The 13,853-nt window shown below is 36.3% G+C and overlaps 1 protein-coding gene across 1 annotated transcript in view; it reads right to left on the bottom strand.

The window, feature by feature from the left end:
- UGGT1 (UDP-glucose glycoprotein glucosyltransferase 1) overlaps positions 1–13,853 on the bottom strand; it is a 111,088-nt gene that overhangs the window by 75,982 nt on the left and 21,253 nt on the right. The window contains exons 8-15 of the mRNA XM_059927720.1: positions 13,197–13,275; positions 10,998–11,098; positions 10,195–10,294; positions 9,023–9,083; positions 5,804–5,895; positions 4,327–4,477; positions 2,207–2,326; positions 815–900 (exon numbers count right to left, since the gene is read on the bottom strand). Of these exons, the coding sequence (XP_059783703.1) occupies positions 815–900; positions 2,207–2,326; positions 4,327–4,477; positions 5,804–5,895; positions 9,023–9,083; positions 10,195–10,294; positions 10,998–11,098; positions 13,197–13,275 (790 nt within the window). The remainder of the gene's footprint in view (positions 1–814; positions 901–2,206; positions 2,327–4,326; positions 4,478–5,803; positions 5,896–9,022; positions 9,084–10,194; positions 10,295–10,997; positions 11,099–13,196; positions 13,276–13,853) is intronic.

Raw genomic sequence — 13,853 nt, 5'->3', positions numbered from 1 at the left:
CAACTTTGCCATGAAACCTTTGTCCTTCCCAAATATCTGTCTATAATCTTCTTTTTCCCTGAAATTCTAAAGCACTTAGAACTAGTAAGGACATAACCTAGCACTTGATTGAATATCTTACTGAAAGTAGGCACAGTATTTTTTCCAAGAGGGTAGAAATGTGGCTTATGTTCCACTCAGCATTTAGCTCAGCGCTGAGTATGGAACACACAAGACCATTTGTTAGCTAAAGAGCTCTCTTCTTCTTTATTTTCATGTTTTCTAAGAATTCAAATTTTATCAACATGTAAAATTACCACATACTATTCAGAATGTGGGAAAATCTTAATCCTACGTAAAACCTTCAAACATTGTTCTGAAAAGGTACAGTGGAAACCCCAGCCATTTAAGTACCCCATTGGCAGATTTGGTAACACAAGTGAAATAAATGTGTCTGTTTGCATCTATAAAAAGCTGTGTATACATTTAGTCCTTGACAGTCTGACAAAAGTTCTTGGCAAAGCTCCTTATCTCTGCTGAAGGTAGGCTTTGTGATGTGAACACTTACTTAGGAAAATTCCCTAAGCAAGCTGAGATCACATGCTATTTTTACACAGGCTATTTATTAATAACTCAATGACGGTAAGATTCTATTCATTGAGAATCAAATTCTCTCCCCCAAAAGATACCGGCTTCATACTGAGCAAAAGATAAAACTGCCCTTAACGATCCCCACGATTAATTATCCTACAATTCAGTAACACCAGACTTGTTAAGAATGACAAACAAAACCTCAGCTAAATGAGATATACCATCATATCGATAACAGTGTTACCTTAGTGGTATATGATTACTGAGGAACATCTCAGCTGTGTTAACCAACTCTGCAGTGCTCTCATGAGCAGGGTCAACTATGAAAACCTGTAGGGGAAGGGAAAGGAAAACATGAAACGACCTTTATTCAAATGTCACTGGGCCAATAAAAATGTGCTTTGTGACCACCTAGAGGGGTGGGATATGGAGGGTGGGAGGGAGGGAGATGCAAGAGGGAAGAGATATGGGAACATATGTATATGTATAACTGATTCACTTTGTTATAAAGCAGAAACTAACACACCATTGTAAAGCAATTATACTCCAATAAAGATGTTAAAAAAAATTTTTAAATGCCTTAGTCTTTACACTTGAAGGCCACCTTTTTCCAGCTACTTTTGAACCACATAAAAAAGGAGTTATACAAAGAGCAGTTACCCTCCCTCTGTCTTCAAAGAATGTGGTACTGAAAGGCTAAGTGATTTTCTCATGATCTTACGCTAACAACATGGGAATTGTATCCAGATGGCTAATACATATTCTTCACTACACCCAACAAAACCCAAATTTTATTAACTCTCCCACCTTAGAAAATGGAGATTAGCTTCCTGTGTATTCATTTCGAAGGATCTCTGAATTAAGAATTCATTTAGAACCCAATTTTTAGACCACAACAGTAGCTATTATGTATTAAGTTTTCATGATGTACTTTAAAAAATAATAATTATCCCATTTAATCTCATTTAATCAAATAAAGTTCTCATTTAATAAAGTTTAATAAATTATCTCATATGGTAAGAGTAAAAGAGATTGAAATTTTGACTGGGAAGGAAAAAAGTGGTTTCAAGAGTGAGGAAAGTATAGAGGATCGTTTCCCTTGAAAGTTCTGAGGAAGCCAACCTTGGCCATAACCTGTCCCGTCTCTTTAGGAACTACATGAGGTAAAAGAAAGACATGAGAGGGGAAAAGAGCGTCAACTAAAAACCCTCTTCCTCTATCTCTCTAAAGCAGTGGAATAAGGATTAAAAAGCAGGAGCTGACAAAGACTTACTTAAGGGAATAAATTGAACTATTAAATTTTAGGGATTAAGATATTCAAGAAAAACGGTAATAATACATTCATCTTCTGAGTAAAAAAAGAACTATCTTAAAACTCAACACAGTCTAAACTGTGAGGTTAAGGATGAGGAGCATTTCCTTATACACTGACATTTCACAGCCCTACAAACAATCAGTACACTTCCCAACCCTTTCAGTTTGAATATGGAGCTAGAAAAAGAGCATATCTAGTGGTGGTGGTGGGGAGAAGCAGCTAGTAAAGGAGAGAAGTGAACATTCTAGATATGACAGAAAGGAGGGGAGAAGGCAAGGGAGAAATAGAGATCACAGCCCAGCAATAAGGAGTTTTACTTACCATGTTGTGCAAGTTTTTCCTGATCTGTCGGATAACACCAGGAAAAGTGGGGCGAAGCAACTCCTGTAGACTAGAAGGCCATGAATTATATCTGCTATCAACCTCCAGGTTGTTGATCCACTACAAATAAAAACCACAATATTGTGCATACACTTTAGTCACCGCTAGTGAAATTTGCAGAAATAACAATAAGACTTTAAATTATTTCAAGAAGAATCACATGGGAAAGACCATTTTTGAAAATATAAAGATCAAGTAGAAAAACGAGTGACTAAAACACAAGCCACAGAATAGGAGAAGGTATTTGCAACCTACGAAATCAATAAAGGACTAGTGTCAAGAATATCTATACAAATCTAATATATCAATTTAAAAAAGGCAAGCAACATATGAGAAATGGAAATGAGTCAAGAATATAAATAAGAAATTTACAGAGGAAATTTAAATGGGCAATTAACACAAGGAAAAATGTACACCTTCACTAGTAATCCAAGAAATATAAACTAAAAGCACAATGAAATTTCACACTAACTAAACTGCAAAAAAAAAAATTTTAAGTTTGTCAATATCCATGAATAGGCAAAAATATAGAACAATGGGAATTCTCACCCAATTCTGGTGTCTGGGAACAGTCACTTTAGAGAAGATGACCTAATAAAGTTGAAGCCTTTATTACTACCCTACCACTAAGTACTACAGCTCTAGGTGTCTACCCCAAATATATTCTCACATGTATGCATGAAGAGAGAGGTACAAAAAGAGCCGTAACAGTACTGCTTATAACAGCAAAAGATTAGAAACAACTAAATATCCATAAAAAAGGAACGGATAAATAGTATATAATATTTGTACAAAAAGAGCAGGGTGGGAAAGTATGTGTATATTACCTTGCTCATGTAAATAGAGTATTTCTGGAAGGATATACAACGAATTGACAATGCTTGTTGCTTCCAGGGTGAAAAACTGGACAGCTGGGTGAAGAGTTTTGTCACTACACACTCTTTTGTATGTCTTAAATTCTAAACTGTGAATTTATAAAAGATATTTTTAAAAATAAGTAAAATATAAAACATGATGTGATAAACTAGATCTATATGTATCAACCTACATAAGCCTTGAAAAAATTATTGAGTAATAAAAAAAATTGATGAAGGATACTGATATGGCATTTTTCAAAATTTTAAAACATACAATAGGGAAGAAAATGATCAAGTAAGGGACAGGAGGGATACACGCCCACTTCAGAAGAGGAATTACCTGCAGGGAGGAGAGGCGTGGAACTGGGAAGAGATATAAAGAGGGCTTTGACTGAAACATTTTTTTCTTCCAAGAAAACATGAAATGATTAAATGTTAGCATTTATTAAGTATGGCGATGGGTCCTATGATTGCTAATTATGTTAGTCTCCTTACTCTTCATAATGAAAAAATTTTTAACAGAAAAAAAATGACATAACAGTATTCATCAAAATAACAGTTACACCACCAAGTGAGAAGTCAAGTAGTGAACATCTACATTCTATATTATTCCCCTTTCCAAAAAATTTCCCTAAAATCGGTGCAGGACAGACACCAAGAAAAGGGGACTGGAGAGCTGAGGGTGCCAGGCACGTCTCCATCACCGACCTCACTTTCTCCACAACTGCCCGAGACAGCTCTGCTCCCCCTAGTCTCTTCACAGACGAGGAGACAAAAGCCCAGCGACATCACAGAGCGATATTAATCTACATAAATCCTTCAATATAAAATATCAAAGTCCTGTTAAAGGAGGTTGGTAGCTACAAACTGATATTTTTAAACAAAATCACACAAGACTTGTGTGCAACTGAGAATATACAAACTAAACACTTTCCCAAGAGATGCTCAGCCGAATTCCTAAAGAGGTACAAAAGTGGAAAAATCACGGTCTTAACCACAGCAAACCTAATAGCTCAACTTTCTGGAGCATTTAAGAGCCTACTTTATTATATACACATAGCCCCATATAAGCAGTTGTTGTAAATCTTTGTTGCCAACAAAAGAGATAATAGGAATAACTTACCTCTGCTAAAAGACAAATGCGAAAACCATAATAAAATACTTGGCCAGGCCACTCCCTGGACACGCTCACGGAATACCTACCGAAATAGCAGGGCTCCTGATGTCTACGGCATAGTCGGCCTCAGAGGGCTGGATGTTCAGTTTCAAAACATTATGCAGAGAAAGGCCTTCTATTCCCAATCTATGCAGACCCTCCATCACCCGAGCTTCATTCCTCAATATATCAAACAGACTGAAAAAGAACAAATAGGTATTTAGGAGAAAGGGCTTTAAAAAAAAATTCTCACCATGAGAAAAATATATCAGTTCAAACTCAATGCCCTATCAAACAAGTTGAGAAATCAAAAGAGGGAGCTCTTCCCTTGCTTCCTTTTGTCCAAATATGCAGAACCAAGTAGGGAGGAGTTGCTTCTTGGCTGATGTTTACTTATACTTATCAACATATACACTGTGTATAGAAATTATCTCTAAGTATAAACACACAATTTGAGGATGAAATAATCCTAAATGTGGATTTTACATTGCATGTTTTTAAAAACACTAAAGTAATCTCCCTGTGATATTTCTTACAACTGCACATGAATCTAAAATTATCTGAAAATAGTTTATTTAAAAAACACCAAAAATATACTAAATAATATATGTTTAATATATGTTTCAATATCAGCATCAATTCCCACAGGTACACACACATATGATCACAGAAAACCCTCTGGAGGAATTCACACCCAACTTAAGAGGTTTTCTGGGTAAGGAAGAAGAAATAAGAAGATGCTGCATTATTTAAAACTGTTTACAATAAGCAAGTACACAGTTTGCAATACTCTGGAAAATTAAAGAGATTTTTTTTAATAAAAAATAAAAGGGCAATTTTTAATGTGTCCTTTACTAATTTTTTACTAGCTCTGAAAGCAGTATATGGACATAAAAGCTCAATTAACATAATGTGAAAAGTATCTTACTGTGGAAACTGCTTCTTTTAAAGCATTAACCAACCACAGCTTTTGTTTTCACTATTATGAAGCCACAGTATCAACTGTGTCAATTTTAATATCAAAGATAAAATCAGAATTCTACCTGACTGTCTTCTGCACCCAACCCCTCCAAAGTTCATAAGGAAAATTTAAGAGCAATTTAGTCCTAAACCACATTTTAACAAAACAAAAAGGTATCAAATAATATATGTAAGACAGATCACCTTCTGAGACACCAGAGGCCGCATTTTGCATAAACCTACTTCATACTGTTCTCAGAAACAAAAGAACCTGCTCTCTTCTGTTTCTATGGTTAACAGGAAAACTAAGGCTCTAAAAGGGCACCCTCAAAAGACACCTGGGCCTTAAATGTCCAAGGCATCAGATGTACATTATGATAAAAAATGGCCAAGTATCCTCCTGCCCATCCCAGCCAGAGCATGGGCCTACCTAAGTGCACGCACTGGGCCTGATAAGTCGTCAGGCTTTGCAACCTGTCACATCAAGGAGGAACAACAGTCTGGACATGTCATAAGGAGCCACACATTATAAAAACTTTTCAGGGTGAAAAATATTATCCATACCTGAATATATCCTGCGTCTCTAAATCAATATGAAGTCCATTGATGAACAGGGCTGAATCTCCAGGCTGTAATCCTAAAGTTCCCTTGAAATACTGAAATATTAAAAACTTATTAAGGAGCAGAAAGAGAATATTTAACAAAAATTTCCAAGTTTCTGGTTTTATTATATGTACAAATGTTGACAATGATTAATACAACTGTTTCCTACAATACTGGGGATAGGGAGGGTGTTAAATAAGCCAAGCACAGAGAATTACTTTTCAGCTGCCCTTCCCTGTCTGTGATGCCAGCCAAGGTTGTGCTAGCAGTCACTGACAGCTGGGCCTTCTGGATGAAGTCCAGGGATCCGACTTAAAAGGGTTTCAGGGCTTCCCTGGTGGCGCAGTGGTTGAGAGTCTGCCTGCCAATGCAGGGGACACGGGTTCGAGCCCTGGTCTGGGAGGATCCCACATGCCACGGAGCAACTGGGCCCGTGAGCCACAACTACTGAGCCTGCGCATCTGGAGCCTGTGCTCCGCAACAAGAGGGGCCGCGACAGTGAGAGGCCCGCACACCGCGATGAAGTGGCCCCCGCTCGCCGCAACTAGAGAAAGCCCTCGCACAGAAACGAAGACCCAACACAGCCAAAAATAATCAATTTTTAAAAATAAATAAATAAAAAATAAAAGGGTTTCAAAACCCCACACCTCCCTTAAGCTTTCAATCTAAGGCACGCCAAGAAACTTTGAGTTGCTGAGCTAAGGACAGCACCTACATACACCCGAGCTCTCCAAGACCACCTCCATGGGGCCCTCCAGCTGCTGCTCTCTGACGCAGTGGAACGCATGTGACCGTGCAGCCCCTTCAGCCCTCAGACCCGCTTGATCCACTGGACTTTGATGCCATATCATACACAGCTTCTGTTGGCTTATATACTTTCCAATCAATTCCTCTTTCTCTCCAAGGAAACTGGAAGGGTTGATCATATATTCAACACCACACAGCAGAGAAGGGAAGAAACGTATCAGATACTAGGGACAGAACATGGATCCCTTAGCTCTCCCAGGGCTGGGGGAGAGAGGCAGGGATCGCTGAGCTCCCTTCACTCCCCCTCACTCAGTGGACAGAGAGAAATGAACTCTAAGATCTAGGACTGCATGGGAAAAACACAAAACAATGCAGAAGCCACGGCTTTTGCGTCTCTGCCCTGCCAGGATAAAATGGCAAGGAAGTTAAGGGGATAATAGAAATTTGCATCAATGAGAATCAGCAATTTCTTACAAGGGAAAGAAAAACTCCACGTCCACTCATTCCCAGGCTGCGAATACAGCACCCTGTGACTGTGGGAAAGACTGACTGGGAACTACGTGAAAGGAAACACAACAGAGGATGGGGATCCCATTCTGAAAACAGGGGACTGCACGGAAGTTACCAAATGCTCTGCCCTACTGGGCTTCTACAACTCTGGCAGCCAGACCTCACGCTCCCGGCAGAAGATCGGAAGATCCTTTTCGGGATACTAAACAGCTCAAGAGGAAAGGTTTAAAGATTCTGTCACTGGAGTTCCCTGGGAAACAGCCATACCACCACAGCTTACAGTCACAAAGACGCATCCTTCGGGCTTTCAATCAGTTTTTTATTGCCTCACTCTCTAATATGAGCAGTTAGCGAGAGATCACCAGACATCTAAGGAAAGCCTCTAACATTAAACACAAGAGATCAAGACAAAAAGAAAGGCAACTTAAGAGGGAACAGACTATGCAGAGAAAAGAAAACACATACATGAACCATCGATATCTTCAGAAGGATAAGACAACACCATAACAAGGAAGAATTCAAGAATAACCCTTGTAAATTAAAAATCTGACAACTAAAGAAAGAAATCTCAACAAGTTGTCTAAAAATCCTTCCCAGAAAGTTTAAAAATAAAAGACAAAAGAACTGGAAAACAGGAAATAAAAGATTTTTAATCAGGCCAAACTAGTCAAGGAGATATAACATCTTAAGAATAAATAGGAATTCTAGGAAAACAGAAAAGACAAACCAAAAAGAAGAAATGCAAAGAAATATGTCCAGAAAATTTCCCAATACTAAAGGAAAGGATTTTCCAGATTTAAAGGGCCCACTAACCACCCAAGAGTACAAAGACTTTTTAAAAAGGCATTATCACTATGGAATTTCAGATTACTAGGGTCAAGGAAAAGACCCAACATGATTCCAGAAAGAAAAACGAGGTCTCATACAAAGGCTTCAGACTTCTCAAAAGCCATAATGGAAACCAAAATTCCAAGGAGCAATGACTTCAAACTTCTAAATGACTTCCAACCTAGAATTCTATACCCAGCCAAGCTATCAATAAAAACAGAAATGGAAGGGACTTCTCTGGCAGTCCAGTGGTTAAGACTCCATGTTTCCATTGCAGGGGGCGTGGGTTCGATCCCCAGCTGGGGAATTAAGATCCTTCTTGCCGCTCAGCGCAGCCAAAAACAAACAAACAAACAAAAAAACAAAATGGAAAACTGACTTCTCAGAGTCTGAAATTTCCCTCACATGCAACCTTTCTCATGAAGAATGATTTGCTGCACCAAAATAAAGGAGTAAACCAAAAACAAAGAAGACATGGAATCCAAGAAATAGGAGATCCTAAAAAAGAGGTTAAAGGAAGGTCCCAGGACAACTGGTATGTACTAGACATAAAGAACAACCAGTCCATAGTGAAGCAGATCAAAAATTGATAAAACCATGACAAAAACACAGGGATGGTAGAGAGATGGGGAAAGTGCCAATATGGAGTACTGGTAGACAGTGGGAGAAGTGGGGAGAGCAGTGAAAGAAAGTCAGACCTCATCCTTGTAACAGAAGGCCAATACATAAGATTGGAAACTGAGAAAGTACCAATTTAAGCTTGCTGGAATCTGGAGATAAATATCCAAAGAATCAACTAGGAGTTGAAAGCAGATGCTTCTGGGAAGGGGGACACACAGGGAGTGAGACATGTTGGCGGGGGTGCTTTTTTCTAAAGAAACAGGTAGCACCATTTGATGCTTTGAATTATATATTCATATTCAACTTTGATTAACTACGGAAAGTATAAAAAAGATTACAGAAATGAATCAAAATACCATCGTCTTTAATAAAAGAAGAGTAAAACTATTAAATGTCACTGATTTAACTCACATTTCCGCATCTTTAAAGATACAATACAAAACAGAAAAGCCACTATTTTCCATTGGTTAATACCTTCTGATTCTCTTCTACTTCGGTTCTAAGTTCTGAACTCACGGCTGTTTTTGTTATTGCTCTAAGGAAATAAAAACATTATCAGTGCTTGGTTTAGTATTTGATATAAAAGACTTCAATTTCCCTATATGAAACAACACATTGCTCCATAAATTACAAAAAACTAAATGGAAAAAACCTTAAACCTTTACAATTGATAAATATATTCCTCCTCTCAGATGTGTGTGTTTGTTCATTACCACAAGATATAAAACCAAGGAAAAGTAACAGTAATAGTTGCACTTTAATGCGAGTGCAGTTATTTCCAAGATCTTAGTTAAATATATGTAACTCTATTCCTGTATATGATCTCTACAGCTCACAGGCTAAGGATAATGTTCAATAAGTTAAGGCAGCAGACTGTTCAAGCTATTTAAGCACATGTATATTTTCAATAGCATGCTTGACTAAATGATAATGTACTATATGATTCTTAAGTCCTGTCTAAGAAGTATTTTCCCAAGACTAATAAAATAAACAAATTTATTTACAAAACATCTCATATCAGAAGTCAAAACACCTCATTCAGTGACTCAAGAAGAGGACTGACAATTATTTAAGTTTCTGAAAATGTGGCTTTTAAAACAGGTTTGCCTTGTATTTATGAGATGTGGAGGACCATTATACAATTGAAAGCAATAGGAGAAAAGCTGCATTCAAAATCTTAATCTGTCACTATGAACAAGTCAGCCTCTATGATTCATTTCCTTCATCAAGAATGAGTAAGATGATATATAAGAAACTCTTCAGGAAGAAAAACACCAGAGTCCATGCCAGACCCTAAGTTAGTTACATCTGCATACATTAAATTTTGTTAACTCATCTAATCCTGAAAGGTAGGTGTTGTTATTTCTGTTTTACTGCTGAGGAACGTGATTATTTACAAAGTTCACACAACTAGCAAGAGGCAGTGCCAGGAACACAACCTAGACTGCTCTCTTCAACCACACAACACAGGGGCTTGTCGCCTTCTCGGGAAGACGGGCCATTAGTAGTACAGTGCTGGTAGTAAGAGAACTTTAATTTCCTAAGCATTTTCATATTTTAATGGCTTCATTTTATGCATAAACATGAAGATAATTAGGCATATGTTAAAAAGAAGAATGTCTCAAAGCCTTATTACTCTACGTTACCTGGCTTTGGTAGGAAAATTTTGACTAAGATCCTTCATAATCACCAGAGCTAACTCAATAGGAGCAGCCAAGATTCGGGCAGCAGTCTGAAAACTTAGATCTGCAACAACATCAAACGTAAGTTAAAGTGTATTCATCTATAGCAATGAGAAAGAAATAGGAAAAAAGCACATTGATTTCCCACTATTTTCTTGGTAATTAAGAATGCCCTAGAATGACATTTCAAAGCATGCCCATGGTTGAATTGAAGGTTTTACTCACTTCATAGGCCCCTAGAGTGTTTACTGTAGCCGTTCCTTGATCTGCCTGCATAAACACTAAGGCATATACCAACACATTTAGCACAGGATTAATCCACCCCAAATTCTTTTCCTTCTTCTGGATTTACAACATTAACACAAAGTACAGCAAAAGACTTTAGTAAATTATGCTGGGAAAGAAAACCTTGATATATAGTTCTTTGGACCAGAAAAGCACACATATATCCTGCCATACTGACATGCCTTTAACATCCAACTGTGTAATAAATGTATACATATAGAAACACAAAGATTAAGACAAACTTGTTTCTAGTATTACAAGCTTATGCACCTGGTCACACAAAGAAAGATCTGGTACTCATCTATAAATATATATTACTCTGCAGAGTGTTATTTGTCTACAAAGGACTTTCTTCCTTTCCTTTCTAATAAATCAGGATTAATCACATGATCCTTAAAATCTGTGAATAAATACAATTAAATTCAAATTCTGTTTTTTTAAATACCATAAAATTTAGAATGATTCCTCTACGTTTTTATTACCTTGCAATTGCCAAACTTTTAAAGGTGCCATTTCATTGGTGCTCTCAACGAGATGCTTTCTGAGTTCTTTCAACTCTCCCTTCAGGTCAGGGTGCAGGTCTCTGAAGGAAACATAAAATCAATCCTTTTCAGGTGTTCTTTCTTTCCCAAAGCACATTTAGAAGTTGACCCCAAATTTATCTTCACAGCTCTCCCCACTTAGTAACAGGAAAATTCTTACAATATAGGAAAAATATTAAATTTTTCTTAAAAAACAAGTTAATATAGAAAAGTATGAGTTAATTTAAAAACCATAAAATTTACAGATTAAAAAATGAATCACTACAACAGCAACTCTCTAAGTTGGGGGAGGGAGAGGAGTGGGACTGAGAGTAGGGAACAGAGGGGACCTCAACTCTATCTGCTGTGTTTTACTCACCTTGGTTCTTTCTTTCTTCAAGTAAAAGAAGGTGTTATGTTGCAGGAAAAAAAACCTCGATAAACAATTCTTTGGTACAGAAAAGCAAGTACGATAGAAACAGTCAATCCTGGGTGGTGAGTACAGGGGTATGTTATATTATTCTCCATCATTTCCTGAATCTTTTTAATTTCTCAAAATAAAATAGGAAATACCCTGCTTCCAATCCCAAAATGAGTTTCTTTCAGCTACATGCTCGTAAGTCCTTTAGTCACATGAATATAATTCAAGCTAACCAAGACTATTGCGTTTTGTTTAGTTTTATCTTGAAATACAGTGCCTTCTATTTAAAGTTAGTAAAACAGAAGTTTTCAGAGGCAGAGATAGATCATTTAGATCAGACAGACAGATGGAACAGAGTAATTCTGTTTTTAACACTAAAAACTCAAAATTTCTTAAATGCAACCTGCCGAAAGTAAAATATTTACTCAGATCCTTCACCATCCCATCAACCCATTCCAGTTACTTTACTTTTCTTCATGATAAAAATACCTTAAAATGGGTCACTTACTTTAGATAGCTAAATAACTATTCTGAATGTCCAAAAAGGAAATTGTCTTCAATATTCTACATACTACCTTTGTGCTATAAACACATGAAATCATAATGCTATCCAAAAAACAAACATATAAAACATGAATATGAAAAGGGATTCTGGAAACCTGGATGCAGTAAAAATGGAACCTGACTGCATATTAATAAAGCCATAACTGATGTTCAACACAAAGAAATGTGCATTTGCACAGGATGAACTCAACATATGCACAGTCACTCAACATCAACAAAGTCATCTCTACTAAACTGTTAGTCTAGCTGTCACTTCACTGGGTCAAATGTTAAAGCTAAAATATATGAAACTGCACCTATACATACTATTTCTATTGAAAAAAAAAAAAAAAAAAAAGCACACCATAGATGTCCTAATTAAGATTTCCAGATAAAGCAGAATTCAGGGCTCTGAACAATGATCAAATCATATCAGAAATAACTACAACATTTAAAATAACAGCTAAGAACATTTTTCAGCTATAAAATTCTATTATGCTTTCATAAAATAGTTATGGAATTTTCTTCAAAAAGCCACTTCCTATCCTCTTTCATATAAAGTAAATTGTAATAAAATGTATTTCAACTGAACATATATAAAATCTACCACACCTCCTACTACAACTCTTTTGCAATTTTTCAAACTATGTTTAGCATAAGTAAATAGCTATAAATACAACATTGTAAATCAACTATAATTCAATAAAATAAAATTTTTTAAAAAAGAGATAAGAAACAAACAAGCCAAAAAAATAATAATAATAGCTATGACCTCTCTAACGTAAAATACATTTGGTTTTCCTCAGGAAAAGATTGCATAAAACAATTAGATTTCTCCTATTATGTGAATCAAAAAAATGGCATGTAACTTTATGCTATCAACTGCAAGGTCCAGAAAAGGAAATCAATTTAAGCCATAAGCAGGCAGCCATAGTATCATGTAAGAATAATGTGCTTCAGAATTACCAGAAATCATAAACTGTACTACAAACTAACTGGTCATCTCCTCGTATCAGATTACATACATAAAGTATTGTTGGGAGATCTGTAACTCATCTCCCCATATCAGATTACATACATAAAGTATTGTTGGGAGGTCTGTACTCAGGCAGTAAAGAGAAAGATGATGCTTACAATATGAGGAAGCCTGGAGGTTTGAAGAGAATAAGACCCCTTTCCCAAAAGAATACACATACCTTAATCTTCCAAAGAGAAATCCTTGAACTTCATCAATAGGATCATTTTCACCAATCACTGTGGTGTTAACTTCAGTTCCTACAAAAGCACAGCAAATAACATGTCTAATCACTCAGATTAGAAATAAAAATATTAACTTCATAAAATCTGAAAAAAATTTGAAACACCTGAAACTATAATAGCATTTAAACTGTTGAATACCTCAACTAACAGAGTGGTTAACAAACAAACAGAATAAATGTGTTTTTGACATATCCTGTGTTCCTGCATAAAGAAAGAATGTTTTTCCTTAAACTTTGGAAATATTTACATGTTAACTATTTCAAAATTAATACCTTTAAAATTATGAATAACGGATTTTTCAATATCAAAATTCTGAGGAATTTGCAACTAGGCAACTTAATCCTAAATATAATTACCGAGGACAGGATGATGAAGTACTAGGCTATCTTCCATGTGCCAAAACCAATCATTTTTACTTTTACAACAAGCTCAAAAGACATAAAAAGAGTACGCATAAAACTTGTGGAAATAATGAATTCAAAACCCTAGAATATTACAACAGGAAGTATCCACAGTAAAGTGCAGAAAATAATATAAAAACATGAAACTGTTTGTTAATTATACGATGGCTTAAGATTTCACATTGGGTCACA

Source organism: Balaenoptera ricei, chromosome 7 (genome assembly GCF_028023285.1).
Source record: "Balaenoptera ricei isolate mBalRic1 chromosome 7, mBalRic1.hap2, whole genome shotgun sequence".
NCBI classification, from domain to species: domain Eukaryota; kingdom Metazoa; phylum Chordata; class Mammalia; order Artiodactyla; family Balaenopteridae; genus Balaenoptera; species Balaenoptera ricei.
This window is presented reverse-complemented; position numbering and strand designations above follow the sequence as displayed.